This window comes from Panthera tigris, chromosome D1 (assembly GCF_018350195.1).
Source record: "Panthera tigris isolate Pti1 chromosome D1, P.tigris_Pti1_mat1.1, whole genome shotgun sequence".
NCBI lineage: Eukaryota > Metazoa > Chordata > Mammalia > Carnivora > Felidae > Panthera > Panthera tigris.
Window position 1 is genome coordinate 105,040,561 of NC_056669.1, and position 22,356 is coordinate 105,062,916.

The 22,356-nt window shown below is 58.1% G+C and overlaps 1 protein-coding gene across 1 annotated transcript in view; it reads left to right on the top strand.

Moving 5' to 3' along the window:
- The window catches only part of FADS2 (fatty acid desaturase 2), a 31,894-nt gene extending 12,393 nt beyond the window's left edge, over positions 1-19,501 (top strand). Inside the window, exons 5-12 of the mRNA XM_042959591.1 lie at positions 3,848-3,973; positions 11,822-11,882; positions 12,273-12,349; positions 17,857-17,954; positions 18,208-18,304; positions 18,564-18,643; positions 19,031-19,156; positions 19,407-19,501. Coding sequence (XP_042815525.1) covers positions 3,848-3,973; positions 11,822-11,882; positions 12,273-12,349; positions 17,857-17,954; positions 18,208-18,304; positions 18,564-18,643; positions 19,031-19,156; positions 19,407-19,458 — 717 coding nt within the window. The 3' untranslated portion in view covers positions 19,459-19,501. The remainder of the gene's footprint in view (positions 1-3,847; positions 3,974-11,821; positions 11,883-12,272; positions 12,350-17,856; positions 17,955-18,207; positions 18,305-18,563; positions 18,644-19,030; positions 19,157-19,406) is intronic.
- The last annotated feature ends 2,855 nt before the right edge of the window (positions 19,502-22,356 follow it).

Genomic DNA, 22,356 nt, shown 5'->3' on the forward strand with positions numbered 1-22,356 from the left:
AGGCCTTTCCTGCCTGATGTCCCTCGGTCTTTGAAGGGCCCTGGAGCCTCGCTCTTATGTCAGATGGAAGACGAGGCCAGGACAGAGGACATGAGTTTATGAAATCAGAACCCTGGCACAACGGGCAGAGGTCGGGGACGTGGGTTCCGCTCGTGCCTCGCCAGCCCTCCGCTAACCGTGTCCTTCCGGCTGTGTCTAGGCTAGTGGCACAGTCATGCAGTTCACCCCGGGGTGCTCTGGAGCCAGGAGGGTAACGGCTTGCCTGAAATCGCTCGGGCACCCTGTAGTCACACAGCGGCAGGCAAGTCTTGTAGGCCCAACTGTTCGTCTGGTCCCTTTGCTGGGAAAAAAGGGGGCTGGCTGCAGGGAGGTCCCCAAGTGCCCTGCCAACTTGGATGTTTTAGCACAAGCCGGTGAGGACGGAGAACGGCGGGCCGGGAGCCTCGAGGAGCTGGGACCTGATCCTTACTGGCACCCTGCTGTGCTCCAGGATTCCAGTGTGAGCTCCCCACATCCCGAGGGCCCCCTCTCCTTCAGCCCTGTCACTTCCAGTGGACAAGAGTTCTGAGCCATCACGCCTCTGTTGAAAACCCTTTATTTGTTATTTAAAAAAAAAATTTTTTTTTAATGTTTATTTTTGAGTGACAGAGCGTGAGTCGGGGACGGGCAGAGAGAGAGGGAGAGACAGAATCCGAAGCAGGCTCCGGGCTCTGAGCTGTTGGCACAGAGCCCGACACGGGGCTCAAAGCCACAGGCCACGAGATCTTGGGCTGAGCTGAAGTCAGACACTCAACCGACTGAGCCACCCAGGCACCCCTGTTTAAAACCCTTTAATCGGTACTCTGCATCTGGAGATGGAAACCAGAAAACCGACAGCCTTTTCAGTACATCATCTTGGGCCACCAGGACTAGGGTTAAGGCGAGGGAGGCACTTGCCTCGTGCACACAATTTCGGGGGACACCAAAAGACTCAGTAATCGACATTTGAATGTGTTCTTTAAAAAAACGAAATTAATGCAAAAAACTTGCCCGTGAACAAAATAGCAGCATTTTAAAGAAAGGTCAGGGCTGTGCTGAGCCATATTGGAACCTGAGACAAAAGGGAGGAAAGATGTGGGGCGGCACCTGGGTGGCTCAAGTCGGCTAAGCGTCTGACTCTTGATTTTGGCTCAGGTCATGATCTCGCGGTCCATGAGTTCGAGCCCCGCGTCGGGCTCTGTGCTGATGGCTCGGAGCCCAGGGCCTGCTTCAAGTTCTGTGTCTCCCTCTCTCTCTGCCCCTCCCCTGCTCGCGCTCTGTCTCCCTGTCTCTCTCTCTCAAAAATAAATAAACATTTTAAAAAAATGAAAAATAAAGGGGCGCCTAGGTGGCTCAGTCGGTTGGGTGCCCGACTACAGCTCATGTCATGATCTCGCGGTCTGTGAGTTTGAGCCCCGCACCCTGCTCTATGCTGAGAGCTCAGCGCCTGGAGCCTGCTTCCGATTCTGTGTCTCCCTCTCTCTCTGCCCCTTCCCTGCTTGCTCTCTGGTCTCTCTCCTTCTCAAAAATAATAAACATTAAACAAATAATAATAAATTAAAAAAATAAAAAATGAAAAAAAAAGAAGAAAGTGAGGCAAACCAAAAGTAGATTCAGAAACTCTTGTTGATGCATTTGCTTGCTTCGTTACAGTCAGGGGTACACGTTTTTCCTTTTCCCTCAGGCTCAGATATAGCTCAACCCCGGGATTACTGGCCGCGATCCTGGGTCTCCGACTCAACCAAAGGGCTTTTGGCTTCTGGAGCAGTCCACACTACCCCTTCCCCGACCCTCAAGGCCTGCCCCCAGCCTCCTCCCTCTGTCTGGAAAGCACCTGTCACTCACTCTGCCAGGCCCCCTCCTGCCCAGCCTGCAGAGCGAGCCAGTCCCCTCCTCCTGCAGGTTTGCTTCTCTTCCTGGGCCCCATCTCAGTGTGCTAGGGTGCCTTCCTCTCCTTCCCTAGTCAGGGGCTTGCCTCTGGATCGCTCTGCCTAGTGAAGAATGGAAAAGAATCGCGGCAGGGGAACAGCAAGATCAAACAACATTTTGTCTCTGATCTGCCCAGAGAGTGAGATAGCTCTCGGGCAGTCGGTCACTGAGTCATCCCCGGTGGCGGTGGCGGGGGAGGGGGGGCGGTTTCACAGTTCAGCCTTCTTTCTTTCACTTACTTATTCATTCAACAAACATCGCTGGGTTGGTGTATCCTAAACATCATGGCTTGCTCCTCAATTTCTTTGTGCCAGAGACTTCTCCATATGACCTTCCCCAGGAGTTGGGTTCCTTCCTTCTGGCTGGAAAGGCGAATGTGTCATCTGATTATCTGATTTTCCAGTCCTCTGAACTCTCGCTCACTGTCTTCTTTTTTTTTTTTTTTTTTTTTTGGCTCTGATGGGTTTTGAGACTCACCTGCTCACAGGTCTCCACAAAGGCTACAGCTGCGGGTGGCTGTGCCAGCCCATGACTCTTAGTGTCCAGAGGTCGTGTGTGTGCCAAAAGTATCTTCCAAGTAAAATATTTGTTTTAGCAATGAGGCCTTTTTTGCAGATGGCCGGACCCTTGGCCAAAGAGTTGATTGATCATGGAGTAGTTCACCAGTAAAGAGACAATCATCAGGAAGGTCTTAATTTCCTTTTGTGGGCCACAGGGCAACTTTGGGGGATGGGCATGTCTCCAAAGTGTGGCAAGAGCTGGAGTTGGTGAGCCAGAACTTTCTGACCTTGCGGGACATCCTTACATAATGCTTCTTGTCTCCTGGAATCATGGTTTTATATTTACATATTAGAACTGGGACGCTATTACCTGTTCCTGTTAGGGGTCATTTCTTAAATCCGCCTTCTGGCCTCCCGGGTGTGACTTCACCCCTCGGTACAGCAGCCTATCCGGCTGTCGGGTTGCCTCTTGCCAACGGCTTATGGTATGTGCTCAGATTTATGCAACCGTCGTTTGGGGGAGCATCTTCATCACTCCCAAAAGAAACCTCAAAGCTCGTGGCCACCCCCTCCCAACCCCCTCATCCCTCCCCCCCATCCCCAACCCCAGCCCTAGGCGACCACGGCTCCTTCTATGTCTAGATTCTCTATTCCAGACATTTCATATAAATGGAATCACGTACGTGGTCCTTTGTGTCTGCCTTCACCCACTTACCGTGACGTTCTCAAGGTTCCCCCGCGTTGCAGCAGATATCCGTGCCTCACACCTTTTTGTGGCGTGGCCAAACGGTATCCCGCCATGCGGATCAACCACGTTTTATTTATCCAGCCGTCAGGCTGACGGACATTGGGTTGTTCCCACTTTTGGCTTCTTTTGAATAATGGGAACATCGGTGTCCAATTTTGTGTGGCCGTGTTTTCATTTCTCTTGGGTACCTGCCTCGGAGTGGGATCCCGGGCCAAAGAGTAGAGACCACTTCTTACCGTCTCCTGAAACAGAAGTGTTTCTCCTTGTAGAACGTGGCAAGTGGGGGACATACAGAGGATGCGGGGGGTGGAGGCTCACACCTGGTGCTGGTAGAGTCCAGAGGCCACCCCACGCCTGCCAAGGCGCCCGCCTAGCACTAGCTGTCCTTGCCCGCCATCGCTGAAGGCGATGGGAAGACGGGCCTGGAGGGGTGGCGTGGCTTGGCTCCACCCAGAAGTCCTGGCCTCTGGGGCCGCCCAGCGCTCTGGACTTAGTACCGGCAGGACTGCATTCTGATGTTTGGGGGGCGGGGGGTGCCCAAGGCCCCGTGTATGATGGTGAAGTCAGCCCTGAGCACTGGCGCTCCTAAGAACTGGTCCCCGCCCTCCCCCCCGCCAGACAACTGTGCCACTCACCCCGTCTTCCCCCACAGGGTGCCTCCGCCAACTGGTGGAACCATCGTCACTTCCAGCATCACGCCAAGCCCAACATCTTCCACAAGGATCCGGATGTGAACATGCTGCATGTGTTTGTCCTGGGCGAATGGCAGCCCGTTGAGGTACGATGAAGGGTCAATGTCGACGTGGGAAGTGTTTGGCCCGAGGGGGAACCAGGGAAGGAATCCTGCGGGTTGAATAGACATCCAAACGCATCTGCATCTAATGCGTACGTGGAAACCTTTCCTGAATTACTCAAGCTGGAATTTCTGTGGCGTGGCCTCACGTACAAATAACGGATCAGCTCCTTATCGGTGTTAGGGGCCTCTCTCCCTCCTGTGGGCTGGGGGAGAATGCCTCCTGGCTTGTTTCTTCCTGGGGGCAAGGGAAACCTGATTCCGGTTTCGCAGGGAGGCACAGTCCCAGGGCTCGGGCGCGGTCCCCCAAGATCAGCTCAGGGAAGTCTTATTTGGAGAGTCAGTCCTCGATGCTGGGAGGGACCTTGGCCAACCCGCTTCACCATAGGTGACAAAGTGAGGCTCAGCGGAAGGAGGGGGTGTGTTCAGGATCACATGGGTTAGTGGCTAGTCTGGGACGAGGCCCCAGATCTGACAGCCAGGTCCTTTCCCTTCCACACTACCACACTGCCTTATTTTTATATTTGTTCCTTTTTTTTATTATAAATCTAGAACTTACCCATTACAAGCACTTAAGTGGTACAGAAATACACCAAGTGACAAAGCTAATCTCCTGTTACCTCTATTGTCCCCCTTTGCCCCAAAGATCATACCCCTGAGGGTGACCACTAATGACAACATAGCATATAAATTCTTCCAGATTTCCTTTTTAGAAACCAAGATTAAAACTTAGACATTCTTGGGGCCCCTGGGTGGCTCGGTTGATTAAGTGTCTGACTCTTGATATCGGCTCAGATCTTGATCTCATAGTCATAGGATCGAGCCCCAAGTTGGGCTCCGGGCTGACAGTGTAGAGCCTGCTTGGGATTCTCTCTCCCTCTTTCCCTCTGCCCCTCCCCAACTCGTACTCGCTGGCATGTGTTCTCTCTCTCTCTCTCTCTCTCTCTCTCGTTCTTTCACTCTCAAAAATAAACTTTAGGGGTGCCTGGGTGGCTCGGCCTGTTAAACATCCAACTTCGGCTCAGGTCATGATCTCACAGTTCGTGGGTTTGAGCCCCGTGTCGGGCTCTGTGCTGACAGCTCGGAGCCTGGAGCCTGCTTTGGATTCTGTGTCTCCCTCTCTCTCTGCCCCTCCCCTGCTCACACTCTGTCTCTCTGTCTCTCTCTCTCTCTCTCTCTCAAAAATAAATAAATGTTTAAAATAATAAGAAAGAAAGAAAGAAGGAAAGAAAGAAAGTTAAAAAAAAAAAAAAAGACAAAGTAAACAACCTTAGACATTCTATCCTGCCCCTTGCCACCTTACCAAACATGGACCCCTTTCTGGGAGTCCCAGGTGCATCAGCCTTTGCTGGGGTCTGGCCAGTGCTCTGGTGTATTTCTATACCATAACATAACCCATGCTATTTTATAAGACAGGAAAATACATTACTAATTCTCAACTTCTCTTCTCTAGGGTTTAATTTACAAAAAAAAAAAAAAAAAATCTACATATGCTTTGCTGTTTGTAAATATGGTGGTGAGATGAGTTTAGGAGATTTTTTCGTTGCTCTTGTACAGCTCGTAAGCGTCACGCTGCCGTGCACAGAGTAGGGACTCCGTAAGCATTTGTCAAGAGAGGCGCATCAAGGAAGGAGAGGGGCCTGGGATTCCCAGCGGTGCTGTGGTGTTCCCGACGATATTGGCATCCAAGCATTGGAACAAGGAATGGAGAGAGCCTGTTCCTCCAGTTCTGGCTCTTACCCTGTCTTTCCCATTTCAGTTCCACCCAAGAGAACATCTGAGCAGAAACATGGGTTTTCCGTGGCCTTGTCAATGCAGAGGAAATTAGCCAAAATTCAGTGTTTAGAAGCGAGGAGCCTCTCTGGCCAGGCAGGGATTATATTCTCTGCTGAAGCACAAGCTTGCCCTGTTTCTTCTAGGAAACGGTTTGCTAGCTTTGATGTGAGGTGTCCGGATAGTGGGGCCGACGAACTTGGGGCCTCGATGAGTGAGGACAAAGGCTTCCCTTTCTCCCTGAGGCTTCATGTGGTAGAGTCGTCGGCTGTCCTGCCAGATGCTCTCTGTGTCCCTAACAACACAAATCCAGTCTCACCAGCTCTGCTGGCAGGAAGCCTTCTTTCCTCTCCGTGTGGTGGCCAGGGAAACCTCTTTCAACATCTCGTCTCCGTAGACACTTCTGGAACGCCAGCTTTGGGGCAGGTGCTGGGGAGGGAAGGTTCGGGGATCTGGTTATCGGATGGCCGGTAGCATTTGAGAGACCACAGCCGGGGCCACGGGGGCTCTGTGGAAATCCTCTGCTTTGACCCACGTGTCGAGGGAAAGGCCAGATGTCTGCTGGGTTCCTGACCCAGCCGTGCCCCAGTGTCCACAGGACCCTGCTGCCCTGGAAGGGACCCTGGTGACCGTGGGTCTGATGACATTGTCTCAGGCCGGGCCCACATACCACACACCCCACACACCCCAGGGCCAGCCACCTGGCCCCAGATGGCCAGGTCTCAAGGTCTCTCTCTTTTTTTTTTTTTTTTTTTTAACGTTTATTCCTTTATTTTGAGAGAGAGGAAGTGGGGGAGGGGTAGAGAGAGAGTCCCAAGCAGGCTCTGAGAACTCACGACCTCACAAACCGTGAGATCATGACCCGAGCCAAAAATCGAGTCAGAAGCTTAATCCACTGAGCCACCCAGGCGCCCCCAGGCCTTGGGATCTTGAGAAAGCCTCTGGCCTCCAGAGCAAGGAGGCCAGGGCTCTTATCTCCAGGCCCCGATAAACAGACCGGCTCCAAAGGGCTGCCCGGCTCGCAGAAAGGTGAGCAGGGTGGGCCTCTTAGTTATCTGCCTTCTGGTCTTCTTTATGACTTTCAGGAGGATTTTGTTGGTTTTTTGTACCAAGATGTATTCATTTCTTCCCCTCCTGCAGATTCCTTTCATTTCTTTTATGCTTTGAAAGTTCTTCAACAAAAAAAAAAAAAAAGATTTTAAGTAATCTCTACACCCCATGTGGGGTTTGAACTCACAACCTCAAAATCAAGAGTCGCACACTTTACCGACTGAGCCGGGCAGGCGCCCCAAGGAAGTCCTTCGTACATATTATTTTCAGCGTCTTACGGCTTCACTTTGAATTATTTTAACTTTGGCCGAAGAGGCTGTGCGTAAGGCTGGCGTCCTCCCTCCGCAGTTGTCTGGAGTCAGCCAGTTTTTTCTAGCACCACCCCTGTCAGCGCGCAAGGCCCTTCCCACGTGGCGACGACGGAGCGGGGTAGGGGGGGCTCCCCCCAAGCCCTGCGCCTGGGCTGGGCTGTCTGGCCTCAGGCAGGACACCGTCTGCACGACTTGGGCGGCCCTCCATCCACCCTAGGCCCCTAATAACTTACCGTAAGCTCGTTAGCGGACTGACGTTCCGTTCCTGGGAAGAATTGACGTCCTCGTACTCGATCTTTCCATCCAGCAGTGAGGCGTCTTTCTCCGACTGCTCAAGCCTCTTTTTATTTCTCGTAGACTTTTCTTTATACGTCTCATGGGTGGTTCTTGTTCAATTTCATGCTGGATATTTTCCATTTTTGTTATTGGGGTTTCGCCAGGGTTCAGGGAAGCTGTTGATATTTGATTGTCATCTTAGGTCCAGCTGGTTGTCCACTCAGTCCTCTTTGGGGTTTTTGGTGGGGTTTTTTTTTTTTTTTTTTTGGCTTTTTAAAAAATGTTTATTTCTTTATTTTGAGAGAGAGAACAGGGGAAGGGCAGAGAGAGAGGGAGAGAGAATCCCGAGCGGACTCCGTGCCGTCGTCCGCAGACCCCAACGCGGCGTGGGGGGGGGCGGTGTGTGGTTGGATCCCACAAACCGTGAGATCATGACCTGAGCCGAAATCAAATGTCGGACGCATAACTGACTGAGCCACCGTGGCGCCCCCCTCAGGCCTCTTTGTGATTTGAGTTATTTCAGCTGCTTGTTCTGAGTTTCCTGGGTAGACAATTCTATCCTTGGAAATAATGAAGATTTACTCTTTCTAATAGCTCCACACTCTTGTTTCTGGTTTGGGTTTTCTGACATTACTGGAACTTCCAGAACAGAGTTAAATAGCGGTGATGTCAGGGGCAGCCTTCGCTCAGCCATTTGTCTGTCGCATCCCGAGGGGAACGGTGAGGCCATTATCCCGGTGGCGCTGTAAGAGGGCTTTCAGAAGCCATGAGTGTCTGTGCCTCCCCACCCGACATCCTCCTTTTCCGCCCATCTGGGACGGGGATGCTCTCCCAGCCCCGCCGCCTGTCTGCACCTGCCCCTCCAGGGAGACCTTTGTGAACGGGCCGAGTGACCAGCCCTCCCTTGGAACAACCACGGCCCTCCTCTCGGGCCCACGGACCGGGGTCTTGCCATGCTGTGCATGCCCAGTGTGGCCACGTAGCTCATTTCTCTCTGTGAGTTTGCAGGTTCCCAGAGGCGGGGACTGGGCTTGGTGACAGCTCCCCTCCCCCAACCCTGAACGGACAAGGAAGGCCCTTGTTGTTCCTCAGACATTTTGTTCCAAAGCTGAAAAGTCCCCCGCACACGCCCCTGGCACCCACTCAGCCTGTAAGCCAAGCCTGGCCCGTGGTCTGCGGAGGGGCTGGGCACGGGACAGTCAGCCCAGCCTGGGCAAAGCGGTAGGGACCTCCGGGAAGCCAGGCCACCAGAGCTGGCAGGGCTCCCCCTGCCCCTGCTTTTGTCCCCTAGGAGCCTCAGCTCGGGAATGCGTCAAAGGGAGCCCTGTGTGTGCCACCGTTTTGTCCTCTAGACCACAGGAGGCCACCTGGCCTGAGTGAAAGCACCCTCTGTCTTCTCTGCATCTCACTTATGACAGCCCTGCCACCTGAGCTTTCTCCCTCCGTGTGACAAGGATTCTCCTGGAGGAGAGGAGGTGTGGGGGTCCTCCAGGCCCCGCACCCACTATGGGGGGATTGCGGAGAGCAGACTCTGACTGAGTCGTGCGCCTAGCATCGGCCGAACACGGCATGCGACATATCGCTTAATCTTTGCTTAACCACGAGGCAGGAGCCCTCATCGTGCCCATTTCACGGATGGAAGAGCTAAGGCCAAGAGACCTGAAATAACTCGCTCGAGGTTGTAGCTAGAAAAGGCAGCAGCAGCATCCAAGCCCAGGCTGTCCTGCCCCCAGGCCAGCGCTCCTGGGTCCTGCCAGAACCTGCCCAAGGTACCACCTGCTGGACATTAGGAAATGAGCTTGTGGGGCCACCCCAGCTCTCTGATGAGTTGAGATGCAGGGAGCAGGCACCTGCTCCCAGCTTCGTACGTTCTGACGCCCTCTGCCTGCCTCCCTTGAGCCTGGTGCCCTACACGGCTAGATGCTGGCAATGAGCTGAGCCCGCAAGTCAGGCACACATCGCCAGACCGGGCGTGCACTCTCTGGTTGTCAGAGGGCCAGCCTTACCCTGCCCGATGGCCCTGCCCCTGCTCCAGCTGAGGTCACCGAGATGGGAACGTGCAGTGATCTGCGGTGACGTTTTGTTGTGTCACTGCACGCCACACGTGTAGCTGTGACGACAGTTCATGGTTCCATTCGTGGTCCCAAAGTCCCATTATATCTGCTTCATGTGCTGGTCCCTCAACAGCCCTGGGATGTGCCCATCAGACCCCCCCTCGATGAGTGAGGAGCCCCAAGCTCATGACAGGGCAGGGGAGGGTGTGTGTGAAGCAATTTGCTCAAATACTGAATTGTTTCCGAATCCCGAGCCCCTGCCTCCCTAAGCCTGGGGACACAAGGTCTGACAGGGAGGCCCACCGCTGCCCAAGGGACAGCCGGGCAGGGGGCCAGGGACCCAGCAGCGCCTGTGGGACAGTCTGCAGCATGGGGGTGGGGCACCCACGGGAGCCAGTGGGAGCTGGGGGAGCGGCAGCCCATGTGATCTCTGTCACTCCCCAGAGGCCACCAGAAAGCGATGAAAACAGTGGCTTGCTACAGAAACGCAACGTCAGCTGAATTCCCTGGTGCCACCCCTAAGTCCTTCTATGGGGACCTTCTGGTCTACCCACCTGGCGGGCCTGCCTTAAGGGTCACTTCCCGAGTGGAGTCTAACTAGCCCGAGAGGGTCCTCCGGGCCTGGGGCCACCTCCTGGGATGACCTGTGGGGCCGAGATGTGATCGGAAGGGCCCCTGTCCAGGGCCGAGAAGCCTGCAGACTCAGGCTGGGCCTGTGGGCCCATTTCCTGGCTTCTAGGAGGAGGTTAGAACAGGATCCAGCGGCCCCTTCTGTAGGCTCTCCGGAACCCTGGACCACAGCATTCTTCCCCCACCCGTCAACTGGCCGCTGAGGAACCTTCGAAGGCTGCCTCTGAAGCTTCCTTGGCTGGGACCTCTCCGAGGCCAGCCGCAGCCCTGGCCTTAGTGACCGTCCTCGTGTAAATGGCCACACTTTCTGGGGATGAGCGAGACCCTTGCCAAGGCACAGGAGGCCACACGGAACAAAGGGGTCACTTCTAGTGGTGCTTCAGCCAGATGTGTCATGACCAGGGCCCCTGGTGCCAAGACGCCAGTCCTGGGGACAGTCTGGGCTTCCTTCCCACCAGGGCCCCTTCTTTCAAGAGTCATGGGCCCTGCCTGTGAGCTTGACGGTCACTTTCCTCTCTCTCACCTGGAGATGGGGGCATTGGATGGCCAATATCCAGGGTCTCGCCATCTGTAATGTGCTCTCCTCTCCTGACTGCAGTAAATAGGAATGATCGCCTTCCTCTGAAGGTGGATGGATCCAGGGAAGGGTGGATGAGGGCCAGTGTCCCAGGGGCCAGCACCTGGCATTTATGCCCATGTTCTCATTGGCTCCTCTTAACGAACAGTGATTTGGGTGCCGAACAGGGCTCAGAGAGACTAAGTGATCTGTGCAGGTCTAAGCCCAGCCTCCCTGTGTGGCCCTTCAGCATCGGCACCAGGAGCAGGGGGCCACTCTCTGAGCATCACCTTACGGTCTCAGTCCCCAAGGAGCGAGGTGCGCCGGTCTCCAGAGGACTGGACCCTAGAATTAAAGGGCTCCAGGGACCCTGTGGGGCAGTGGCTCCCCTACCGGCTCGTGCTCAGCACGACCGAAGCAGCTATGTGCCCAGGCCCCAGCGTGGCCCTCCTCGTTCGGAGTGTCTGGGCATCAGGGTGCCCTGGCTGGGACCAGGTGGCTAGGCGTGGCCTCCCTGGCCTGCCGGCACCCTGAACAGAAAAGCATCCTCCTGGGGAAAGTGATTAGCTTTTGAAAATTGCAGGAGGCTCCAGGGAAGGAGCTGCTCCCACCCCGGTGACTGTTAACAATTCCCCTGGCCCTTACCTGGGTTCTCCCGGCTGCGGCGGGCTCTGGGGAGCTCCCCGGGATGCCCCGAGAGCTTTTCTCGCCCTCAAAGGGGTGGAGGCTGTCCAAGGAGCTCCCTCTGTGGGTCCCCATGTGAGTCATTCATTTGCTCACTCACTCCACAAACATTCGTTTAGGGCTTGCCATGTGGACTCCGAGTCAGCTTTCTTGGGCCAGATCCCAGCTGGGCCCATTTTCCGTGTGGCCTTGGGCAATGATTTGACCCAGGTGCTCAGAAGCACCAGCCTCCTGGGCTGGCAGAGGCGTGGGTGAGCTCAGGCCTGCACGGGGTGAAGCTTGGGGTAGGCACCCTCAGCCCGGGCGAACCCGAGGAAACGGTGGCCACTGTTCGCCGGGGCAGCCAGGAGCCCCGAGGGCCAGAGGGGCTCAGCTTTGGGGGCCCAGGGTGCAGACTGACAGGAGAGGGGCGGTGGCCGCCGAGCGGTGGCGGGGGGGGGGGCACGGGCGGCCAGAGCCTGGGGGTGATGGGTGCTCATGCTCTCTCTGCTCCCCTCAGTACGGCAAGAAGAAGCTGAAATACCTACCTTACAATCACCAGCACGAGTACTTCTTCCTGAGTGAGTGCCAGGGCGCACCCCACAACCACACCCCACAAGGGCCATCTATCCGCTCTCGCCCGACACCCCTTCAGACCCAGAAATCGCCCCTAAGCCTGTTAGAGCAGAAGGGGCCCCGGCAGTAAACGGCATCCCCAGCAGACGGCACCTGGCCCGTGATACGGATGGGGCACAGACCCAGGGTCCTGCACTCGGGGAGGGGGGGTGGGGGGGGGTCCCAGATGGAGGGGAGGGCGGGGTGGGGGTGGGGGGCGTCTGCTCCACCTCTGCTCCTCGGGCACAGGTCGCCACCTCTGCCTGTGAGCTGAAGGGCTGGGCCCCCCATCCAGGGCTCAGCCCGACTCCCGCCCCGGACCGTCCAGGCTCTGAGCACCTCTGTTCTCCCCGCAGTCGGGCCACCACTGCTCATCCCTGTGTACTTCCAGTACCAGATCATCATGACCATGATCACACGCAGAGACTGGGTGGTGAGTCAAGGGGTACAGCTGGCCAAGGGTGTGGGGGGCACACAGGGGCAGGTGGGCCCAGGGGGCTGCCCTGTCCCCCCTTGGGAGGGGGGGCTGTCTTGTCACTCTCAGGAAAGGACCTCCTTTGAGGCTCCCAGGAACCGAGGAGACCACAGCGCCCCAGCCTCACACATTTCCCCCCTACACACACACACACACACACACACACACACACAGTGGGGGCAGTGGGAGGCCACCACCTTTGCAGAGCTCCCTCGGAAAGTTCCCAAAGGCGACGTGATGACAGCCAGACTCGGGCCACCTGTCCACCGCTCCGGCCACTGCCTCCCGTGCAGCCCCGAGACCCCGTGAGCCAGGGCACACCATGCTCCGCGTGGTGAACGGAGAGCCGCCGGGCGCTGGCTCAGATGACAGGTGCATCCGGTTGCTACGGCCGTGCAAGAAAGGAGCACAGAGTGGCAGCTGTGTCCCACCACAGAGGGGTCGCTCTCGCAGTTCTGGGGGCTAGCAGCCAGAGGTGAGGTGTTGGGGATGTAGATCCTTCCGAGGGCTGTTAGGGAGGACCTGGTCCCGGCCAGTCTCCTTGGCCTGTGGACAGCCGGGTCCCCTGTGGGTGTCTCTCATCGTCTTCCCTGTATGCACCTGTATCTGTGTCCAGATTCCCCTTGGCGAAGAACGCCGGTCACAGTGAATGAGGCCCCACCCTGTGGACCCCAGCTTAGCTGATGACATTTGCAGCGACCCTAGCTCCAGACAAGCTCACGGGAGGCCCTGGGAGCAGGGTTTCAACGTACGCATTTTAGGGGGACACAATCCAGCCTGTCACATCGGGCTTGGCAGAATCTCCAGATTCTGTGTCCAGAGAGAGCCGTCCAGCGCGGCCCACGCCCCGGCCGTTGGCTTTACGTAGAGTGCAGGCGTGATTCTATGTACCAGGTTGATAGAATGACCCAGATGGAGCCATCCCCACTGGCAGAGCCTTGCCTGTGGCAGAGTGTGGCTCCCTGGGACTGGGACGGGGCCCCTGCCCTGAAGGCCAAGTGGAGCTGCACGTAGGTATTGCTGGTCTTTTTTTTTTTTTTTTTTAACCCAGTTTCATAAATGAGAATATTGAGACTCTGAGAGTTTGGGACTTGCCCAGGATGACACCAAGCGGGGGGGGGGGGGGGGGGGGGGTCTGGCACTAGAACCCAGGCCCTGTGCTCTCCCTTTACATCAGCCCCCAGTCTCTCTCAAATACTACCTCCTGTTTCTATAGCATTTGAACGGCTTCCGAGTACTTTGCCTTAACCTCTCTCGTTGAAATTGTGGGACAGGGGCCATGCCTGTTGATTCTGCTAAGGTCCAGGGCTGGGACCCAGGAGGCGTTGGGGTGGTCCGGGAGGCAGTAGATTCTGGAAGTCTCTGCCAGCCCTGTGTTGGCAGAACCCGTACCACCCGCTTCTGGGACATGATATTTTTCCGGAAGCGAGCGTTTCATCAGTACTTACCGTGTTCCAGGAACAGTTCAGCACGGCCACCTACATTATGTTTTACCCTGGTTTATGAGTTAAATGGCACAGGCTGGAGGATGGGAGTTTCTGGGTCAGTTAAACCGTGGGAATTTGAACCCACACCTCCTGCCTGCGGAAACTGCTGTTTCCCCTGGGGACCCCGGGCTCTGGAAGGGATCACACAGCTGAAAAGGAACTTGAGCCCTGCCGTGTGGGGTTTCGCGGTGCTGCTGGAGGTATTTTTTTTTTAAGTCTATTTATTTATTTTGAGAGAGGGGCAGGGGAGGGGCAGAGAGAGAGAGAGAGAGAGAGAAAGAGAGAGAATCCCAAGCAGGCTCCGTGCTGTCAGCACAGAGCCCGATGCGGGGCCTGAACTCACCAACCATGAGATCATGACCTGAGCTGAAATCAAGAGTCGGACACTTAACCAACTGAGCCACCCAGGCACCCCAGCTACTGGGGGTATTTTAACCAGCTTTCATGGCAGATGACTCCTGCCTGAATATTTCTTTTTTTTTTTACCGTCCTTGTTCCCCAAGGGACAAAGTACTTGATAAGGACAGCAGGAAAGGAAATGAGGCTACGTACCTCAATGGGATCAGGTGGCAGAACCAGGGGAATATGATAGGACCCCTCAGGGCCCTGCCCTTGCCCCTGCTGGGGAGTCGGGTTCAAGCTGGGTGAGAGGGACCGGCCTCCAGCCTCGGGCTCCTTCTACAAAACAGGAGCTGACTGCGGTCAGGTCCGGTGCTGGGGATTCAGGGCAGTTAAGATCCAGGGCCACGCCTGGGGTCCATGACTGCACAGGGCATGGGACAGACATGTGTCCTGCAGGGGCTTGGGGCAGTGGCTTGGGACAGTGGTCCACCGCAGGAGCGGTTCTGCTGGGCCAGCTGGCAATATCTGGAGACATTTTTGGTGGTCACAACTCGGGGGAGACAGTACGACTGGCATCTGGTGGGCATCTAGCTGGGGACGCTGCTAAACGTCCTGTCGCGCACGGGACAGACAGGCCCCCGCGGTGGAGATTTAGCCCCAAAGGCGGTCGGTCGTGTAGAGGATGAGAACTCCTGGCCTGGAGGGGAGGGCTTGAGACACTGTCAGTCAGAGCTTCAAGGAGAGAGGTGTTTACTCTCCGGCAATGTTGCCCGTCACCATATCCTGGAGGTTCTGGATCCGACGCCACGAGCCACTCTCTCCTGAGATTCTCTCCGTCCGCGTCCGCGTCCTACCTCTGCTGGTTCTCCTCCCTGTGCTTCCCTGCCCCTGACACCAGTGGTCCTGTGGTCATGTGTCCCTCTGCACAAAAAGAAAGAAGCACGCACCTCATTCATATACATGTACTTTCTTTTTTTTTTTTTTTAATTTTTAAAAAGTGTTTATTCATTTTTGAGAGACAGACAGTGCGCTAGTCGGGGAGGGGCCGAGGGAGAGGGAGACGCAGACTCCGAAGCAGGCCCCAGGCTCCGAGCTGTCAGCACAGAGCCCCACGCGGGGCTCGGACCCACCAACCGCGAGATCATGACCTGAGCCGAAGTCGGACGCTTAATGGACTGAGCCACCCAGGCAGCCCCAATATACACATACTTTCTACTGTACCACGAACACACACAAGAGATGAAAATGAACGTGATGGAAAAGTTGGAGCAGAACTCGGAATGCTCGCTTCTCCCACCGCCTCCAAGACCCCTCGCTGGATCCCAAGGTCGTGCCCTCCTGGCCTCCCAGCTGCTCCCCTCTGCCTTTCCTGCTCAGCCGATGGCACCAGTGCAGGGACCAGCCGGGATTCCTCACGACCAACCAGTCCTCAGATGCACCTGCCTCCACCTCCTAAATCGTTCTGGAATCTGTATCTCCTCCTTGGGACTGGGGGCCCTGCTTCGAGTCTCCATCATTTCCTGTCTCAGCTACCGAAATAACCTAATCCCTCCATCTCCAGTTGGCAGGGATCTATTTTAAGATTCAAATGGGACTGTGTTCTTCCGATGTGTAAACCTCTCAGGAGTTTTCTGTTGCCCGAGAGGTAGAAGTCAGTGTCCCAAGGCAGACGGGACCTGGTGTTGTCTCCCGCCCCCACGGCGAGCACTTGGGCTGTAGCACATGGGACGTAAGATCTGCGTATAAACCCAGCCCCTGCCCCCCGCTCACCTCCCCACCCCCGCGCACCCCACCATCTCTCCTGTCTGGGCTTTTTTTCGTATCGTCGCCTTTCTGCAAATGTCTCCTACAGTTCTTTGCTTGGCTGCCCTCTGGTTTGTCCCAGCCCAGCTCAGGCACCTGCCTCCTAAGGAAGGCCTTTCCTAAATCCGAGGATCGTGTCAGGACCCCACCCAGTGCTCCCCATTGCTTCTGTCACCTTCCATCCAGACGCGGGGCTCGTGAAGGACCTCCTTTTGCTCCTAGCACCCAACTCAGCCTCTGATAGAGAGGAGGCATTCAAGGAGGAGCCTAGCCGGACTGGGTGGCTCAGTCGGTTGAGCGTTTGGCTTCAGCTCAGGTCATGATCTGGCGGTTCGTGAGTTCGAGTCCCGCGTTGGGCTCTGGGCTGACAGCTCAGAGCCCGGAGCCTGCCTCAGATTCTGTGTCTCCCTCTCTCTCTGCCCCTGCCCTGCTTGCACTCTGTCTCTCTCAAAAATAAACATTACAACGACAACAACAATAGTCAGATATAGGATGAGTTGGCCAAGCAGACAAGGGGAGAAGGAGCCTCCAGGTGGGTGCAGCCTGGACGCAGACCCTGAGCTAGGTCGAGAGACTGGCTGCATGAGGAGGCCAGGTCGGTGGGCAGGCATGCGAAGGGCCCATGCGCCCTACCCACAGGCTAGGGTTTATCCTTTATCTAGTGGGGGACGGGGCGAGTGGTGGCTTTGGGGGTGGCAGTGTCATGATCCAAGTTGCGTGTTAGGAAGATCTCCGTGGTGACAGTGTGCAGGGACTGGATTGGAGTCGTTCAGAGCTTATACTTGTAGGCTTCACTTACTGTTGTAATACGTGGTCAACCCATGTCCAACCTTGGTGGGAGGTTCTCTCCCTGTCCCGCAGATGAGGACACAGAGGCACAGCTGGATGAGTCACCCACAGCTATACAGAGCCAATGGTGGAGATGGGACTCACACAGGCAGCCCCACTTAGAGGCCGCGCTGAGTCTCTGGAGAGGAAAAGTGATGGGGGAGAGCAAACAGTGCAAAGGCCCTGGGGCGGGAATAAGCTGGGTCAGGGTGGCTGGAGAGAGAGTGGTCCCTGATCCTGCAGAGCTCTGCGGGAGAGACAGGTTCTGCTCGGGGCTGAGAAGGTGGCTCTGGTTGCCATGGTGCACGAGGAGAAGCAGGAGACCGATGGGAGGCATGCGGACTCGGGTCGGGTTGCAGCGAGGCAGTGGAGAGAGAGGGACCCGTTCCACAGAGGGCCTACCCGTGGGGCTGCCGTGGAGGGTAGAGCAGTGGGGACAGCCGAGGGAGGCACTTGCCCAGTGACAGAAGACAAGCAAGCTTGAGATGCTGTTGTCACCTTGGCGAGGGGCGGGCCGGGAGAGGGGACAGGAGGAGAATCAAGTGTGTGGAGAGGACCAGCAGAGTCAGAGGCTGCTGGGAGAGCCTTTCCGTGGAGGACGGACGGTGTCGCTGGTCTTTGTCCTGCAAGGAAGGAGATCCCGGGTCCCAATGGGAGGACACGGCTGAAGGGCAGCTGTGGGGGGCATTATATGCACCTTCAGAATCCCCGGGACCAGAAAGGGGCTGTTCCTTGGCTGGCGTCTCCTGGTCCCCGCCCTGTTTCTTTCCCTGAAGCAAAGCACCCAGCCCCCTCCTGCTGCACACACATTCAGCATTTCCCCGGAAACAAAGACGGCCACCAGCCCTGTGCGGGCAAGCATCGCATCCTCCGCGGGCCTGGTGCCCCACGTCCTGAGGCCACCTTTGCCTAGTGCGGCGCGCGAGGGGCTGTGGGCACACGTGTGGTCAGGATGCGGCGCCCGGGGGGACGGCTGTCCCACATCTAATCTTGTTCTCTGTGCAGGACTTGGCCTGGGCCGTCAGCTATTATGCTCGCTTCTTGCTCACCTACAGCCCTTTCTATGGCATCCTGGGGGCCGTCCTTTTCCTCAACTTCATCAGGTACCTGAGCTTGCCCTTGACAGGGCTTTGACACGGGGGGGGGGGGGGGTCCCGTGCGGAAGGGCTCAGAGCTCCCCACGTCCTGCCCTGGGCCTCACGATGTGGCGCCTCGGCAAGGGCCGTGGCTCGCCCCCCGCCCCCGCCCCCGCCCCGGGTCGTCTGTGGCTAGGGGAGAGGCTCTGTTCCTGCCACGGCTGGGCCCCACGGGCAGCAAGACTCCGTGGCTCCTGCGCTGAGCCGGACTGTCTTCCAGGTTCCTGGAGAGCCACTGGTTTGTGTGGGTCACGCAGATGAACCACATCGTCATGGAGATCGACTGCGAGCCTTACCGTGACTGGTTCAGCAGCCAGGTGAGGGCAGCGGAGCTGGTCACCGGGGCCCCACAGCGTGTGCGGGTCCATTTCCCGGCCTCCAGAACTTGGCTGCCCCGTGCGCCCGGTGGGGCCTCCCTGGGGCTGCCTGTGGCCTCCCACTGGGAGGGCTGAGGTCTCTAGGCAGGGCCGTGCGAGAGGGAGGGGTGGGCCTCGGGGCGGGGGGGGGGGGGGGGGGAGGAGGTGAAGCCCTCATTCTCCCTTCCGCTCCTGGCCTCTCGCCCCCTCCCCTCTGCAGCTGGCTGCCACCTGCAACGTGGAACAGTCCTTGTTCAATGACTGGTTCAGCGGGCACCTCAACTTCCAGATCGAGCACCAGTGAGCGCGGGCGGGCAGGCGGGCCGGCGGGGAAGGTGGGTGGCACAGGGAGGAGGCCACCAGCCCCATCCGGGCTCGGGCAGCACCTCGGGGCGACCTCTCTCCCTCACCCTGGCCAGGCTCCCTCCAGAGCACCGAGCTCTGCAGCCGAGGTCAGGGAGGGGGGCTCACTCTGCACCGGGGACGGCCACCCCTCACGTGTGGCCCAAGCTTAGTGATTCGAGAGCTTGTACCAACGGCCTCCCTCGATCCTGTAAGCCTACAGGGCAGGGGGATCGATCCCTTTGCTGACAGGGGAGCTGAGGCCCAGCTGGGCCCCACCGCCCGAGTGCCGGCTCCTCTGGGGGCACAGCGGGAGAGCCCTCACCCTGGCCCTGCTCCCCCCAGCCTCTTCCCCACCATGCCCCGGCACAACTTCCACAAGGTGGCCCCGCTGGTGAAGTCTCTGTGCGCCAAGCACGGCATTAAGTACCAGGAGAAGCCACTGCTGAGGGCCCTGCAGGACATCATCAGGTAAGGGGGGAGGCCACGGGTGCTGGGGCCCAGGGCCGAGACCAGCTGTTGACAGCTGGGGACTGACAACAGCAAGGGGGCTGCGCCCTGCCAGAGCGGGCGTCCCCACCAGGCCACCTCCCTTACTAGGGATGGCCTGGCTTCTCTCTGGGCTGGCTGAGGACCTTCCCTTTGTCCTCCCTAGGTGGGGGTGGGGGTGGGGGGAGGATCCCGCCCCTCCTGGGCCCTGACTGTCCCTTCTTCCTCCCAGGTCCCTGAAGAAGTCCGGGCAGCTGTGGCTGGACGCGTACCTCCACAAATGAAGCCTTTGGGGCGCCCGCGGGGAAGGGGGAGCAGGGGGGAGTGCTGGCCACGGGGTGGGGGGGTGGGCTTTTGTTCCGAGGGGTGTCCGCGAGGCCGGGGTACACGCTGGCCCACAGACCCCATTTTTGGTCTTTCTCTCGTTTTCCCTCTCCTCTTTCCCTTCCCTTCTCGCCCTCATGGGGCTGCCCTCTTGTCAGGCGGCCCCTCCCCCTCTCCGCCCCGCCCCCAACCCCAGGAGCAGAGAGAGGTGCTCCGTCCCAGCCCCCACCTCCTGCCCCTAAACTTCTGTCGGGCCAGAGGTCCACAGATGCGGCCCGTGACACACCCGCCTCCCCAGCCTTGCTGCCTGGCCTCTGGGCCTCACGCCTCCTTTTCTGCCTCAGATGCTCTTGGGGTCCGTGGGCCGGGGTCCTCGCCGGGCGCGATGCTCTCCCCGGCCCTGCAGGCCCCGCCGCCCGTGTCAGCCGGTGTCAGGGAGCCTGTGTCCTCCTCGTTCCCGTCTCCCGCCCAGCCCACGCTGGGACCACCGGTGCTCGGGGCCTCCCTGCCGGTGCCACCTCTCTCCGGATGTCCAGGGTCCTGGCCCGCCTCCCGACTGCCTTTGCCTGAGCAGCGCAGCCAGCTCAGACCCCCCCGGGGCCCCGGGAAGTGTCCTCGCCCCTCCGGTGTCCTCTGACCCAGGGCTTGTGCTGTTCCACCCGACGTCTTCCCGGCCGCACGGCCTATGACCTCGGGTCCGAGGGGGCGGTCCTGAAGGTGGGCTCAGCGGAGGCCCCCGTGGCCAGGTCAGGCAGGTCCTGTCAGGTCCCAGGAGCATCAGCCTTGCGCCCCGCCCACCCTCTTCGGGCTAAGAGACCTAAGATTCTGGAGCTATGGACCCCTTCTCCAAAGTGCTCCCTCACCTGCCAGGCAGCTCCAGCCGGTCTCTCCGCCTGGCCAAGTGGCCTCGGGCCTTTCCAGCTGCAGGAGGGCGCCCGAGGGAGGCCTCACGCAGCCCCTCCCCCGAGTTGGGGCTGCCAGTGTGGACATGCTCACACTGTCTTCCGCTGTCCCATCTTCTGGTGTTTTTAACCTTTTGCTATACGGTACATTCTGACAGGCGGGTGGCAGCAGGGCTGGGCCTCGTGACAACTTTTACCACCTGCCCCTCACCGCCTCCCCAGGCCCCGCAGTCGGCTGAGCCGGGCTCACTCAGCCCACGGTGGCCCTGACTGCGGGGGGCTGCTGGGGCCGCTGCTGTCGTCGAGGGGGCAGTGGGGGCACAGAGGGAGGCAGTCCCGGAGGAGGTGACCCTGAGCAGCTGGGCGGGGACGGGGGCGGGTGCGGGGGGGACTGGGAGGGAGGTCTAATGAGGGCCGAGTAAACACTGCAACTAGGCATTTGGGGCTGGAGGCCAGGTGGCCGAGGGGATGGGAAGTGAGAGGGAGGAGGCCTCCGGCCTGGGGCATTCGGAAATCTAACCCACTAACCAATATTTAGCGTCAGGGGAGGGGAGCGGAAGCAAGCTCAAAGTGGGGCCTTCGGGGGAAGGCTGTAGTCCCCCTGGCTGGGGGGGACCAGCCTCTAGTGTGACAAACCTCCGGCTTGCCATGGCAGCGTGGGCCCGAGGCCCCCCCACTGAGAACGCAAGGCCCAAGGAGCTGTCCCTCCCCCAGAGACAGAATGGACCCATAGGGAACTGATCTTAATTTTTACCACGTTGTTTCCCTGCTCCCCCTACATTTTTTGGAAATAAAAGTAATTTTATTCTCACTTTCTTGATCAGCGGATGACTTTATGAGTGTTAATGCTGGGCAGGGTGTCGGGATTGGAGGAAGGGGCTTTGCAATCAGGGTCCGGGGCACCAGGGAGGAGGCTCGTGCTGACACAGGCGGCCTTTTCCCTGTCCCCTCCCCAGCTGCAGTCACCCCACCTCCGCCCCCTGCTGCCTCTGTTCTGGAGAGAACTTCTCTCCCCTCCCCTTAAGTGCATTCACACAAACCCAACTCCAGACGCGGCCACCGGAGCCACAGGAGGCTTTCTGGAAGGTCTCTGGAGGGCAGCAAGGAGGAGCTGCCCGAGGCCACCTTCCTGCCATCCCCATCTCTGTCCCCAGTTTATCCTCAGACCAGCTGTCTGCCCACAACCTCACCGGTCAACTGGCTTCTGCCAGACTCCCTTCTCCCCATTTCCTGGTCGGTGCACAGAGCCCCGGGGGCAAAGAAACTCTCAGAAGGGGCTTTGGAAAGTCCTGGAGACCTACGCTTCTGTCTTGTGGCCCGTGCCGTGGCTCATTGGGTCCCCACAACCTGGGGAGACAGCCATGCCATCTCAGTCCAGGGCCACCAGCTCAGAGGCAATGGCAGAGACTGAGTCCCACGCCTGGGAAAAGTCCAAAGGGATGTGCCAGGGGCCCTTGCTCGGTTTGCCTCCCATGCTGCTCTGCTCCCCCGCTTCTGGGTGGGCTCAGTTGGCAGGTCAAGCCAGGTGTGCCAGGAAAGGGCCAGGAAGTTCAGCACAGCCAGCACCTCAGGGGGCTCCCCATTTAGCCTTGCATCTCCTAGCAGGGCTGGGGAGGGCTCCAGAGTAGACCCTCGTCCCCCTCTTGCTTTCCCCATGACTTCAGTATAGCCAGCAGTGACAGCCAGGTGTCCCGAGTGGGGGGTGTGTATGTCCCCAGTGGGTGCAGGGACACTGCAGTAGGACCCAGGATTGCAGAAGGAGGCCTGAGCCAGGAGGCAGAGACCCACCGAGTGGCCTTGGGGGAGTCCTTTGCCCCTGTTCTCTGGGCCACATTTGTCTATTGAAGGCACCGGGCTACAGTGATCTGACCTGCGAGCCCCTGCCCTGGCCCTTCTGGGAGACCCTTTAGAGGCTCTTGAGGCTGAAAGACCTTCAGGAACACACTTCCCATCCCT